The sequence below is a fragment of the Colossoma macropomum genome, unplaced genomic scaffold, assembly GCF_904425465.1.
Source record: "Colossoma macropomum unplaced genomic scaffold, Colossoma_macropomum, whole genome shotgun sequence".
Lineage (NCBI taxonomy): Eukaryota > Metazoa > Chordata > Actinopteri > Characiformes > Serrasalmidae > Colossoma > Colossoma macropomum.
In genome coordinates this window covers 21,370-36,738 of record NW_023495988.1, presented here as the reverse complement: position 1 = coordinate 36,738, position 15,369 = coordinate 21,370, and the positions used below count along the sequence as shown (strand labels likewise).

At 37.5% G+C, this 15,369-nt stretch overlaps 1 protein-coding gene across 2 annotated transcripts; it reads right to left on the bottom strand.

Annotated features, from left to right (window-relative positions):
• Window positions 1-917: 917 nt before the first annotated feature.
• Window positions 918-13,685, bottom strand: si:cabz01074946.1. 2 transcript variants are annotated; one of them, XM_036564429.1, is made up of 5 exons: window positions 13,408-13,684; window positions 9,898-10,203; window positions 9,439-9,717; window positions 3,979-4,085; window positions 918-1,209 (listed from the first exon to the last, which is right to left on the bottom strand). In XM_036564429.1, the coding sequence occupies exons 1-5, from the start codon at window positions 13,460-13,462 to the stop codon at window positions 1,144-1,146; spliced, it is 813 nt and encodes a 270-aa protein (XP_036420322.1). In that variant the 5' UTR covers window positions 13,463-13,684; the 3' UTR covers window positions 918-1,143. The 2 variants fall into 2 exon arrangements, with proteins under 2 accessions (XP_036420322.1, XP_036420321.1); XM_036564428.1 differs by lacking the exon at window positions 918-1,209 and having other exon boundaries at window positions 3,717-4,085; window positions 13,408-13,685.
• Window positions 13,686-15,369: the final 1,684 nt, after the last annotated feature.

The window sequence follows — 15,369 nt, the reverse complement described above, 5'->3', positions numbered from 1 at the left end:
TTTTTCAGCAGGGATGCCTTTAACTTTGACACCAGTGATCTTATTGGTTACGTTCAAATGGACAAAACAATTATAAAAAAGTAGATGTCAAATAAGGTTTATTACTGTTGCTTTGACTGTGATGCAAATAAAATGTAAAGCTCATGTAAAGTTGAGTTTTTGGCTCAAATGGTAGCAAATATGAGAGTAATGGAGCACTTGTATCCCTGCAAAATCTCTGACCAATAAACAAGTACGTGTGTAATTTGGTGCACTTTAGCCTTTGCAGTGTGAAACCAACTGAACCAAATGAAAAAAAAAACAACACAATGTTACAAAAACACAAACTCTGGTTCTGACTTTAGTAAACAAGATTTAGTAAACAAACAAGTGTGAAAACAGCCTTAATATTGAATCTTCTCTGTACTGAAATCTGCATGTATCTAGACTATGGGGCACAACGTAATACTTTGTTTTTTGTTAAATAATTTATAAAATATTTAATTTGGAATGATCATATTTTTATACAAGCAACATATACATCTCTGCTACAAACACATGAACTTTGTTTCTAGCACCTCTTGATCATGTACAATTCCACTGAAAATGACAGGAAGTGCAATGTTACAATTTACACCATGGGTGGGGTTGATTGTAACAGTTAGTTTTGATTGTAACAGTTAGTTCTAACACTTGCTAGAAAAGTCTGATGAATCAGTGCAAACAAACTTAATCAGTATAATTCTATGTTTTAAGACACAAAGATATTTTCCAACCAGACTGCACTATATATTATCTATCTATAAGACAGACAGACAGATCAACTGATACACACACACACACACATGCATCAAATCAAATATATAAAAAAACAGACATGAGACTGTGTGGCAAACAATATATTTTTTTTTATAGTGCAGAACAGCAAACATGCATCAGTAAAATGGAACATTGATTGAGACACTGTACATCTTTGAAGTCTAGAAGATTTCCACTTTGCTTACAAAAGTGCAGTTGTACATGAAACAATGGCTGTTTGTATATAAAGTTCTATCTATGTCCGGTGGTAATAAGCAATTTAACTGGTTTAATTCAGTTCCAGTAGAAACACTGCAAAGATATATATAAGATATATTTTGTATCAACTCCAACTGTAAAAACATTTCAACTTCTGTCCTTTTCTTTTTCCAGTGTGGTTCTTTCACTCAAATTTACATCCAATGAATTATTCTGAAAGAGAATAAACAGTTCAACATTTCAGCATGGCTTAATTCTATTCTTCACTGTGCTGAACCTTCTTGCTATGTTGACACAGAACAGGCCCTGATGTTTATCACTTCAGGAGGAAATTACATTGTAGAAAAACAACATCTTTTGAAAAACAACAAATGACAAATGTGTGATTTGTGATTCTTTACAAAGAGAGAGAGATTTTCCAGCAATTTTATAAATGACGGAAGATAAGGACGAGGGAAGGAGCTTTGGGGCACTGTGATTTTTAGCATCATATAAGTGCTAAATACATGCTAAATACGAACCATTTTTTACCCATATGATTTGTTTGTATAAATGTTCATGAAACAGAACATATCGCAAAATGTTATACCATGCTGAGAGATGACAATAAAGCTGTACACTTACAACCAACACAGCAATCACTGATGCACACCTACCCTGATGTTTCTTGCAGGACCAACTTTATGCAAGTGAGCTGAGCATCGAACGATCAGATTGTGAGGCCCTGAACATGCTTGTGTCACTCCTATAGTCAAGATACATCCACACATATTAAAATCCCAAGCGCTAAACAGGTGGCGAGGGAAGCAATTCACTTCAAAATGCAGCGTTAACTTTAACAGTGCACGTCTACTACAGAAATTAAACATATTGTAGCATCAGCACAGAAGACCTAGAGTCTACTCAACAGCCAAACACCACGCGAAGATGGTAAACACTTCCAACACAATAGTTAAGCACATAATAAGACACAAACACAAACAACTCTCCACAGCTTAGTGTGAAGTCTGGTGCCTCTGGGGGGCGACAACAGCAGCAGCAGCACTCCTCTCAGCTGCCACTGCGCTGACTCTTTGCCTCAGCAGTGTCAGTTTGAAGGCTGACCGTTGCAACAAGCTGCATGTGCCGTCTCAGCTCCTCTGGCAGTATCGAAACAAGAAATGTTTCAGCACCAACTCTTCCTCTGCAGCCTTCTCAAATTCCGGCTATGCCTGTCAAACCATTGTGCTCAGCTCTGCCACCAGAAAGCTTGCCTGTTCTCCCTTTAGCCTCCACCTTTCCGGAAGCACCATCTGACTGACCACACCGCCGGCATCTGCCCGAAGCGTTACTGAAGGGCCATGGCCAATGCCATTATACACAAGCACCTGTAATGCTTTCCCTTCCAGCGCAGACACAGCTGTGTTGCCGTGACGGCTGCTGTCCAGCCGTGATGCCTGGCAACCACTTGCAGCTGTGCAGAGTATGGCTCCCAGGCACCCTTGCCATCGAAGCATAGTAAGCGAAAACACACCTCCCTTTTGCCATGCTCCAGCTAGGCTCCACTGTCCTTTTAACACTCTGTGGCCACATCCCCACAGCAATATGGCCCATGGCGGACACCACAATATATAAGCAACACCAAAAAAAATACTCCACCCTACAAAAAGCACACATAGTCTTTGATTTTACAGTTTAGTTCTCTTTTATTATTTTTCTCTTATTGTTTTGGCAGTTGCAGTTACACAATCTTGAAATCTGGGGGTGCTTCCCGCGTCCCTGGTAACATACTTAAGTATTGCAGATTTCAAGTTCAATGATTGGAAATTATTCCACCCAGTCACTTATTAGTTATAAACCTTCAAATTGTTATACAGTAGCATCCTAGCAATAATGTAAAATATAGGCATTTTGACACCATTTATGAGGTGGAAAAAGTTACACTGTAAAGAACTGAGGTAAATTTACTGCATAAATACTGCAGTAATCTACTGTATTCCTTACATACAGCAGCTGTAAAAATGTTGCATATTGGGAGAGACAGGCCCAGCATCTTCTCAAGGAAGTTAAATATTGGATTTTACAGTAATTAGCTGTTATTTTCAAAGCATAATGGGAATTCCTGGCATTCCTGGTAGTTTTGTCAGTTTTTAAAAAATTGCTTTTAATTTTTCTTCTACAGGTCATTTCAAAAGTGTTTTTGTTTTTTTTATTTTTATTTTATTGTTATTTCTACGACAAATATATGAATGTATTTTATACTCTGTCTTTTAACCCTTTAAACTGCAAACTCATTATTCATTTAAGGCTTATGAAACTATATGTAATGTATATCGTTATGAGACAGATGAATGGACATCTGGACCAGCACAGTTTAAGAATTTCATATTCAAAATAATGATGCTTCGTCCAGTGGAATATTGTACTTTCCTTGTGCATGAAAAATAACTACAAATATATAGTCATTTACACTTGTACGCAAAAGTTTGAGAACCCCTGGTCAACGCCATGTTCTGCTGATTGTCTAAATGAAAATAAGTTAACACATCCTCTCCACATTTTCATGCACAATTAATGAATTTTACATACAAATAAAACAAAACTTGGCCTGTGCAAAAGTTAAAGCATGTTTTATATTTTATGCTTTTTTCCCAATACGTTAAATTCAGCAAATAAATAGAAATTGTGCACTTAAATTAGTAGAAAAATGCAACGGGTGTTTCCTGTAGAGGATGTGTTAACTTAGTTTTATTTAGGAAGTCGACAAAACATGTAATTTGACTAGGGGTGTTTAAACTTTTGCAACTTTTGCACTGTATTTTGTCCCATAAAATCATAATGCAAAATATGCTAGCTTGGTTTGAAAATAAACTTGAGATAATTAGCAGCTGCTTAAAAGTTGCCAGGGAGAAATCAAACAGAAATGGTTGTTATTCTGACTAAAGAAAATTTGATGATGAACAAATACATAAAATGGAAGTGTTGAAGGTGCATTTGTCTTACCTTTAACAGCAATACTGCAAAAAATGTGACTAGACAAGCTAGAGATGCAATAATCCCAAAGTGTTTTCTTAAGCGCTCTGGAGAGGGGTTTGTCTTGGGCTTCACATCTAGAAAAGAGGAACCATGACAAGTTTTAACACAGTGATGTGTAATTTCTGATGTTTCAGCATTGTCATACTCTCTATAATAGCTTTCCACAAAAGTCTGCTGAGTGGAATCAGGTACATTTGTACTGGACTAAGGCCCTCAAAATAAAAAAAGTAAAAACAAATACAGTATCTCAAATGGGGAAGTAATAAGAAATCTAAAAGAATTCCTTTCATGAGAAATGTGATTTTACATATGTAAATTGTGATTTTAGCTTGTTTGTATAATTAAATACAAAAATTGGGCACCCTGGTCATATTACATTTTTTTTTTTCAATATTTTTAAGACTCTAGTCAAACCATTGTCATTATACTTTTGTCCATTGGGGTTGTTCAAACTTTTATGACTGTATAATATACTAAAGCTCTCATTATGAATTTTTTTAAGGTTACAAAAAAGACAACTTTGAGTAATTTTTACTTTTTCAAGACCGGCTCCCATGACAGCATAGTACAGAATAATAGATTTATAGATTTCACTATTTAAAAATATGTGAATACAACAATTCTCCCCTTAAGCTTTGATACAGTACATTGAAAAAGTATTCAGCCATCAAAATTATTTTCATAGTTCACTGTCTCAGACTATAGAGTTAAAATAAACAGTAGGTTTCTTATTGCAAGTCATTTGAATAATAATAACTTGTTGATGGTTAGCACCTGGGTCAGAAATTAATAGACCACCTGTTTTTAATTATTTTAATTACTTTATGAGAATAAACATATTAGCTCTTTGTGAGGTCTAACAACATGGTAGAGAATGAAAACAGAGCAAACCAACATGAAGACAAAGGAGCAAGTCAGTGATTTAATTATAGAGAGGCACAGATGGCACAGAGCACAGCAGTCTCTGACCATTACTTAATCTCTTACGAAATTCACTTTAGTGGTAATGTGCGTTCATCACCATGTTATTGTGTCAAGCGGACAATAACTCCCTCCACAGCTGGTGGCTTTATTAGAAACCTTCCTAAATTATCAGCCGCTCTCAGCTGTCCATCTAATCCTACTGAGCTAGATGCTATGACCAAGCTCTTAGAGGATAGTTTTTGATCTACTCTAGATAGTGTGGCCCCATTAAAAAGTAAAATAGTAAGGCAGAAAAAACTCGCCCCTTGGTATAATGACCACACTCGGGCTTTAAAACAGAACGCCAGACAACTTGAGCGAAAATGGCGCCTGACTAAGCTAGAAGTGTTCCAGTCCGCCTGGAAGGAGAGCCTTATAGACTATAGACGAGCACTTGCTACAGCACGCTCAGCTTATCTCTCCTCTCTCATAGAAAACAATAAGAATAATCCTAGATTACTTTTCAGCACAATCTCTAAACTAACAGAGAACAAAACAGTTAGTGAACCCCAGATGCCATCAGCCTATAACAGCAATGATTTTATGAATTTCTTTAGTGATAAAATTGAAAAAATTAGGCAGAAAATTCAGAATACGCAATTAAACTCTAGAAACCTGCTTCCCCATAATGCCAGCCTCAACCTTGAAAATATTATAATTCCTGCAGAGAGGCTGGAATCGTTTACCTTACTCCAAGAAAATGAACTATTTAAAATAGTCTCTTCCGCAAAATCATCTACCTGTATGCTAGATCCGATTCCTACAGGTTTACTCAAGGAAATTCTGCCAGAAATAACCAAGCCTATTCTGTCAATAATAAACTCTTCTCTTAGCCTTGGGTACATCCCAAAATCTCTTAAACTAGCAGTAATTAGACCGCTGATTAAGAAAGCGAACCTCGATCCATGCGAACTTTCAAATTATAGACCCATCTCGAATCTCCCCTTTATATCGAAGATCTTGGAAAAAGTTGTAGCAAAACAATTAAGCTCCTATTTGCATAGGAATCATCAATCTGGTTTTAGGCCACATCATAGTACAGAAACAGCACTAGTAAAAATCTATTATTATTTTCTGACCAAGATCATGTGTCCTTGTTAGTCCTCCTCGATCTTAGTGCAGCATTTGACACAATAGACCACGCTATCTTACTTGACAGACTAGAAAACCTTGTAGGGGTAACAGGAATAGCTCTTTCCTGGTTCCGGTCCTACCTCACTGATTGGTATCAGTTTGTTAATATAAACGGTGAATCATCTGTTCTCACAAAAGTAAAATATGGTGTTCCACAAGGCTCTGTTTTAGGACCAGTATTATTCACATTATATATGCTACCACTGGGCACCATTATCAGTAAACACGGCATAAACTTCCACTGCTATGCCGATGACACTCAGTTATATTTAGCAAGTCACCCAGATGATAGAATTAAACTTAGCAAGATTGAAGACTGTATAAAAGACATAAAGGACTGGATGTCGAGTAACTTTCTCCTTCTAAACTCAGATAACACAGAGGTTCTGCTTATTGGTCCAAAAGCAGCTAGAAACAAACTGTCTAATTTAACACTTAAACTTAACAATTTCTCAGTTGCATCAAGCTCATCTGTAAAAAACCTTGGTGTCATTATAGACCCTGATCTGTCCTTCGACACACATATAACTAATATTACTAGAACAGCCTTCCTGCATCTCCGCAATATTGCTAAATTGAGAAGTGCATTATCTCTACAGGATGCAGAAAAGTTAGTTCATGCATTTATTACTTCAAGGCTAGATTACTGTAATGCCCTGCTGGCTGGATGTCCCAGCAAAAGCATTAACAAGCTTCAGTTGGTCCAGAACGCTGCAGCCAGAGTCCTTACAAGAACCAGAAAGTTCGACCATATTAGTCCAGTTTTATCAGCCTTACACTGGTTGCCAGTTAAATTTCGGATTGATTATAAAATTCTCTTACTGACTTATAAAGCTCTAAACGGACTCGCCCCTCAGTACCTGAGTGAACTTCTCTCTCACTATGAACCATCCTGCCTACTTAGATCACAAGGTGCTGGCTTACTATTAGTACCTAGAATTAATAAATTTACATCAGGGGGGAGAGCTTTCTCATACAAAGCCCCCCGGCTTTGGAATAGTCTTCCTGTTAATGTTCGGGACTCAGACACAGCCAGTGTTTAAGTCTAAGCTAAAAACTTACTTGTATAGTCAAGCCTTTGGTAATTAGTTTTCCCTGTCAGTTCTATACCTGCAAGAGTCTCTGCTAACACTGTAATTTGTGATCGGTCACCTATTACAGAACTGACTCTGTGTGTTTTCCTCTCTGTGTGTTTTCCTTTCTTTTCTTCGCCAAGTTGAACAGCTGCCCATCCTGTGCGTCTGATGCTGCTGCCTTTTCTGCCTTGATCGGGTGCCACTGCTCGCCAGCCCTCTGGACCGGCTTACCAACATTGAGCCTCCTGCTGTACAACGCCGTGCAAACCTCACCTTCACAACCTGACCCCACTGATACTACTGCTGTTGCTACATGAACTAATCAAAATTATTCACTTGAACCAATCATTCAAACTAATTCAAATTAATCAATCTCCCATTGTAGAACTGACTGTGTGTTTTTTCCTCTCTTTCCTTTGCCGAGTTGAACAGCTGCCCATCCTGATGCTGATGCTGCTGCCTCTGCTGCCTTGATCGGGTGCCACTGCTCACCGTGCAAACCCCACCCCCACAACCTGACCCCACTGATGCTGCTGATGCTGCTGCTGCTGCAGCATGAACTAAACTATTCAAATTAATTGTTTCCTTCACCTTTACCCTGTTTTTGTACTATAATACTTTATACTAACAATGTTTACTATCCGGTGTGGACCAGAGGAGGATCTGTTCCCCTTTTGAGTCCTGGTTCCTCTCAAGGTTTCTTCCTGTTTATCTTAGGGAGTTTTTCCTTGCCACTGTCGCCACTGGCTTGCGCATGGGGGCTCGGACCCGGATTTCTTTTTGTAATGCTCATTTCCTTGTAAAGCTGCTTTGTGACAACACCTGTTGTAAAAAGCGCTATATAAATAAACTTTACTTACTTACTTACTTACTTACAGATGCAAAGTAAGAAATGAGATCATCTTCATGGAAATGAAAATATCTCAGAGCTCATTTCAGTTAATCAGTCCTTTTACTCTATGTTTAATGTTTAATCTTCATTTAAAAGATACATTTACATTTATTTCATTTTTTCAGTTTAGTCAAATAAAAAAAAAAAAATTGGTCTTCTTTTGTAATGACTAAAACGGAATATTTTGGCTTGAATACAAAGTGGTATGTGTGGTGTAACACACTGCTACAGCAACACTGACATGAAATGGCAAAAAAATGAAAAATGAAATAAAACTGATGGCCTTTGAGTGACCCAGACAGAGTCGTTGGGCCTCTTTTATAAAACTTTGTGTGCATTCCAGGGTGAAAGTGTGCATGTGCATGCATACACAAGTATTCATATATCTAAAAATTGTATACGCACATTAGTAGGGTAGGCAAACATAAATGTTTGGGTAAGCCTGTGAAAAAGTGGGTAGCCCAACATAGTAGAATCAATTAACAAATGCGCCAAAGTCCTACAATATCATTACACCAGACTATGGCCTATTCCTGATAGCCGTACAGTCATCACCCTGGACTGGGTTCCGGACTGGGTTCCAGACTGGTTTCACATAAATGCTACTAACACAGCAGCACCCTTCACTATAAAGCATGCATTCCCTCCCAAAACACTTACTACTTCTAAACACACAGATGAATTTATGTTATTTCCAATCCAATGTGAAGCCAATGAAAAGAAAATTGTATAACTTACTCATATACTTTGCTCAGCTTATATAGGGCCAGATGAAAAGAGTACAAAGGTAATAACTAGCTTTAGCCTAATTACACTTTTTACCAAACCTAAAGGTAGACAGCAAACAAATGAACAAAGAAACAAACACACAAATACATAATTTTGCTATCTTGGACAATTTGCAGGCTATATCTAACTTTATAACTTTGATGGATCAAAGTGAAGCTACAATATTGCTTTTTTATGTGGTAAACCTCACAATGTTTCTATCACTGATGACCATGAATAATATGACCTGTATTTTGGTTTTCAAAAAAGAGGACACTGAGGGCAGGAGAGCTGCATGGGGCAGACTGTAGAAAGCACATGCCAAAATGAAAGCAAAGCCAAATCCCAGATATTTTAGGACATTTAGAAATCCAGATGCTTTTTAGGTTTTTAGGTCTCGAAAAGAAGACGTCCTGGAAGAGGATGTATGGTCACCCTACTGATGGAACATTTAAAAAATCCTAGATATAAGAGATTCTCATCAAACTTTAATCATTTATGTGAAAAAGGAACCTTATGTTCTGCTATGATTAAAAAATATTTAATATCTCATTTGTGTTAGTTCTACACAAGTCTGATAAACCAGACACATACCTGGACATTGTACAACAGCATGATCTGACCCTGTGCGACTGCCCTTAGTGGCCGTGCAGGTGAAGGTTACATTTCTGTTGGGTTTGAAGGACGTCCACAGCTCTGACTCTCTGGAATTATGACTCGTATTTCCTTTCCAAAAAGGCACACTGGATTCATCCTTAGGTGTCCAGGAGAGAGTGACGTTATCTTCTGATGAAGAGCACTTAAGTGCAATTATACAGTGATCTTGAACCAGAGAACTATGCAGCACTGTTATTTTTGGTTTTCTGAGTTGTTCTGGGGGAAAAAATAGGTATTGTGTTTTTTAAAGCTATGTGTTGGAGAGAAAATTCAACAGTGTACTGACATAAGCTACAGTGAAAGCAATTTGTGAACTTTATTCATCACTTGGATGGATCACAAGCCAGATGATGACAAAAAAAATGCTTTACAAGGTTTTTGGCCTTTCTCTCTTACCCTGAACTGTGAGAAAAATGTGATTTTGATGCTGCTTTGAACCACTATACAGCAGCACAGTGTATTTCATGCTGTCATCCGCTGTTAAATTTTTGATCTCCAAATCTCCTGTAGACTCGTTGAGGAAAAGACGGCCCTCATATCTCCAGAACCTGATTTTGGTTCTCCCCTTTTCATAAATTACAATATATGTTGTGTTGGTGTAGATGGACCACCGTATTCTTGAGAGTTCCCATGACACATTCAACCCTGATTTCAAGGTCGCAGACTGCCCGATGTAACCAGTAACTTGATTTTCGCCCATCACTGAAAAACAATATGGTGTCACTCAGCATGTGCTCATTTTATGAAACATTAACATGAGAATCACAGACCAAATAATTCCAACACAAAACATACCACCCCAACAATATGAGTGTAAAATGGTCACTTTACAAGGGTACATGATCTGCCAGTAATTAAGACATTTACTAATTGATAATTAATGAAAAGATAATAAGTCATTAATCAGGAACAGATGAATAAGTTATATCTTAACAACCATAAGATTAAATTACTAACACATGTACTAATGAATGAGGATGAAGGTAATAAAGGCTTTCTTCAGCATCTGAATGTATCAGGAATTTATGTGTTAGTTAAGCCTGCAAAAAGAATGTTAGTACACATTGGTAAACTGCTAGAAGCTCTGATTAGTTTTATCCTATTCATGCACTTTATGATTACCTATGTCACACTGCAATGTCATACTGTTACAACATAAACATAAACTGTTGTATTTAGTTTATTTAGTGAAAAAAGGCTTAAATCAAAACTGTAAATTATCTTAATATATGCCACCATTATTATGAAAAATATATACCACAAGATAAAAATGTGTTTCCCATTATACATCTGTTATTCTTTAAAAAATTTGCTTATATCTATTTTTTTTTTGTAATGGAAACACAGCAGTTTGGAATGAAACTCTTCAAATGTTTCCATAGCTGGAAATTATAGCTATTTTTCTTTGCCAGTGGGTGGCATTATTTGCAATAATTGCTACACTATATTGCCAAAAGTATTCAGTCACCCATCCAAATCATTGAATTCAGGTGTTCCAATCATTTCCATGGCCACAGGTGTATAAAACCAAGCACCTAGACATGCCGACTGCTTCTACAAACATTTGTGAAAGAATGGGTCGCTCTCAGGAGCTCAGTGAATTCCAGCGAATTCCACCATGAAAGGACTCCACCTGTGCAACAAGTCCAGTCGTGAAATTTCTTCACTATTAAATAGTCCACAGTCAACTGTCAGTGGTATTATAACAAAGTGGAAGCCATTGGGAACGACAGCAACTCAGCCACAAAGTGGTAGGACACGTAAAATGACAGAGCATGGTCAGCAGATGATGAGGCGCATAGTGCGCAGAGGTCGCCAACTTTCTGCAGAGTCAATTGCTACAGACCTCCAAACTTCATGTGGCCTTCAGATTAGCTCAAGAACAGCATAGAGAGCTTCATGGAATGGATTTCCATGGCCGGGCAGCTGCATCCAAGCCTTACATCACCAAACACAGTGCAAAGTGTCGAATGCAATGGTGTAAAGCGCCGCCACTGGACTCTAGAGCAGTGGAGATGTGTTTTCTGGAGTGACAAATCACGCTTCTCCATCTGGCAATCCTATGGATGAGTCTGGGTTTGGTGGTTGCCAGGAGAACGGTACTTGTCTGACTGCATTGTGCCAGGTGTAAAGTTTGGTGGAGGGGGGATTATGGTGTGGGGTTGTTTTTCAGGAGTTGGGCTCGGACCCTTAGTTACAGTGAAAGGAACTCTTAATGCTTCAGCAGACCAAGAGATTTTGGACAATTTCATGCTCTCAACTTTGTGGGAACAGTTTGGGGATGGCCCCTTCCTGTTCCAACATGACTGCGCACCAGTGCACAAAGCAAGGTCCATAAAGACATGGATGAGTGAGTTTGGTGTGGAAGAACTTGACTGGCCTGCACAGAGTCCTGACCTCAACCCAATAGAACACCTTTGGGATGAATCAGAGCGGAGACTGCGAGCCAGGCCTTCTCGTCCAACATCAGTGTCTGACCTCACAAATGCGCTTCTGGAAGAATGGTCAAAAATTCCCATAAACACACTCCTAAACCTTGTGGAAAGCCTTCCCAGAAGAGTTGAAGCTGTTATAGCTGCAAAGGGTGGGCCGACATCATATTAAACCCTATGGATTAAGAATGGGATATCACTCAAGTTCATATGCGTGTGAAGGCAGACGAGCGAATATTTTTGGCAATATAGTGTATATGTCAAGTGGCCATAGTCTTGAGTAAATATCTCTATGAAAACCATTTAAGAGAAGCAAATGAAAACCATTAAAATAAAAAAAGTCCAAAATGAAAGCATTTTCCTTTCTTCTACAGGGGAGTTATGCATATGCATACTCGATTATATATGCAATTTAGACCACAGACATAATATTATAGTATTGTATTTTCCACACTCTGGCACACCTCAATCAGCACAACAGGAGCTTGGAGCAAATTAGCATTTGAGCTCAATCAGGTGTACTAGATGAGGGTAAAGCACAAAAATGTGCATAGAATTAAGGATTCTTATGACCCTAGGAGAAAGGCACTGCATCTTCCCTATTAATTATTAACTAATTTCTGAGTTCTGTGGTCACTGTAGGATTAACCATAGGCTCTGTATATCAACATAGGAACCATGAATAAAACATGTCATATTACTTAAGATTCATTTGTTTCAATTTTGTTAAATAAACAGACACTAACTAGGCAGGTAGAAAAAGACAAGGTAACATAAAAAAATCAAAAACAATAAACTCAAGACCTGACAGATAGAAACAGGCAAATACAAGGGTTGCTTACACAGCATGATGAAGCAGAACAACAAGATGAGAGTATGGAGCTACAGTTGACTTTGATAGATACAATATTCCAGAGCACTGTGTCTGAGGGGGATCTTGTGACAACATGTGTTAATTAATTAATTAATTAACACACAAATTCCTCATGAATTCAGATGTTAAAGAAAACCTTTATTACCTTCATCTTCATTCATTAATATGTGCATTACTTAATGCGAAGTAATGATTGTTAATGTATGACTTATTAATTTGTTCTTGATTGATGACTCATTACTTTCTGATTAGTTCTTCATTAGTGAATGCCTAAATTACTGGCTTATGATGTACCCTTAATGTAATGTGTTACCAAATGGTGTATAGTCATGCATTCTAGACAAAGGAAAACATGTACTTCCTATATAAAAAGTCTCTAACAGCTGCTAACCACCAACACTGCTGATATACCAAACTACATCTTTCACAACACAGTGTTTAATTATGTTTATCTCCCCAAGTTATTTGATTTATAGCCAATGAGAACTCAGCATCCTGCCAGATTATATTAATGTAGAAGAGTATTAGTAAGTTAGGCACTGAAAAGCAAAAGTGATTTCATGTCAAAGATGGTAACAAATGTACAAAAAATGGACATACCTTGATGAAAACAAGCCACTACACAGGTTATTAGAACGCCCATATATTGATTCATCACTTTTTGGAAAAATAAAACAACATAAATAATGGTGAAAACTCCAGAGCTTCTCAACCCCCTACACACTTGCCACACGGAAGGCTGAAACAGAGCACATTGAGGAAGTTGTTCTCTGAAACTGCAGTCACATTAGAACATGTGAATATTAAAACTTAATTTCAGTGATACCACTAGCTTATGGTTACATAATCAAAAGTCCACTTATTTAGAAAGGATATTGGGGTTTAAAGATCTAGTATGAAAGTAAGTCACAAATGAGGACCAGTTTTCATCAGCTGCACTACTACAGGAAACTGCATGTCTGCTGATATATGTTTTGTTGTTTCCTTTTCTGTTGTTGCTTGCATACAATGCAACTCCCAGGTCATTAAACTCTATACTTAAAGATCAGCTACAGAAAAACAACCACAAACACAAAAAAAGGAAATGTACATGACATGGATGACACCATCTTTGCTTCATGACATCTTTTTTCCTAGCACTAAAATTTAAGGCAATAACATGAGTCATAATGTTCACATGACTGACCACACAAGAAACACAAATAAATGTGTCAACAATCCTGATCACATGAAAGCATCTTTAACTTGGTGGCGATGACAATAGCCAAGCTGTGCTGGTCATGAATAGGCATCAATGATTTATAAATTTGTAAAGAATATATGTAGCTAGTTTAAGAGTCTTAAGGATATGCGTGATGCAGTGAAATAAGTGCTGACAAACACTATAAAAAATTAAAAAGTCCACTGAATGTAAAATTATGAGTTAACTTATAACACAGCTCTTCATGAGTTGACTCAAATTGAGAACAATAGGGTTGACTCAACTCAAACTTCATAGTTTAGTCAAAACTCTGCAACCCAGTTAGGTATACAATATATAATTTAGTTTTCACTGAAATACCCCAGTAGCTGGGGAAAAAGGCTAACCACCTGTTATAATACTGATATTAACAAGCCCTTATTCACTTTGCCTTGTCATTTCCCCTCAGGGGAATGCCCAGTGACATCTTAAGGGCTAATCTATTAAGTAGCTCAAGTGAAGTACATTCTGAAATACAAAAGTTGCAGTTCCACATCTCTTTCTCTCTCTCTCTCTCTCTCTCTCTCTCTCTCTCTCTCTCTCTTTCTCTCTCTCTCTCTCTCTCTATATATATATATATATATTTTCGTATGTACACTGAGTGGCAAGCAAATGGAGGCTTGGTCGACCATGTGCTTCCTCATGTCAGACAGCCTGACATGCACAGGAAATGCTTTGACATTTACACCCACTCACACCCACACACACCCGCAACTAGTTACAGACTGAATCAACAAGGGTCACACTTCAAGCATATGGACAAACACTCACATGAAAAGAATTACATTTTAAAATTTTTGCATAATTTGAAAAGTCTGGTTACCCTTCAGTGATTTCTTCTTCTTTTGTAGAAATGGTTTATGTGTGTATGTGTATATATAACTAAATACACATACACACACACACACACATATGTTCTGTCCACATCACAAAATAGCAACTACTTAATAGCAATTTAAAACATAATATTCCTGTTATATAAATAAACTTTGCTTGCTTGCTTGCTACGTACAAAATTATATACATTACCTGTGTATGCGCTACCTGCAGTAGTGGTAATGGGAACCAGGGTTCAGGATTATTGCAGCACATTCTGGACTTTGAAATTTGAAAATTGTGAGGCTGCATTATTAAAGACATTCAAGTTCAGATGTAAAATGTGTATCTGTATTTCTGTGCACAATGGTCAAAAACCATTAAGCAAAAAACATGAAGACTGCTAAAAGCAACTGTGTTGAGAGAGAGGTTTTCTGTCCATCAAACGCTGTGAGTGGAACATCAGGAGGGAATTTTTAGTGCAGTGGCATGTTTTAAGAGGAAGT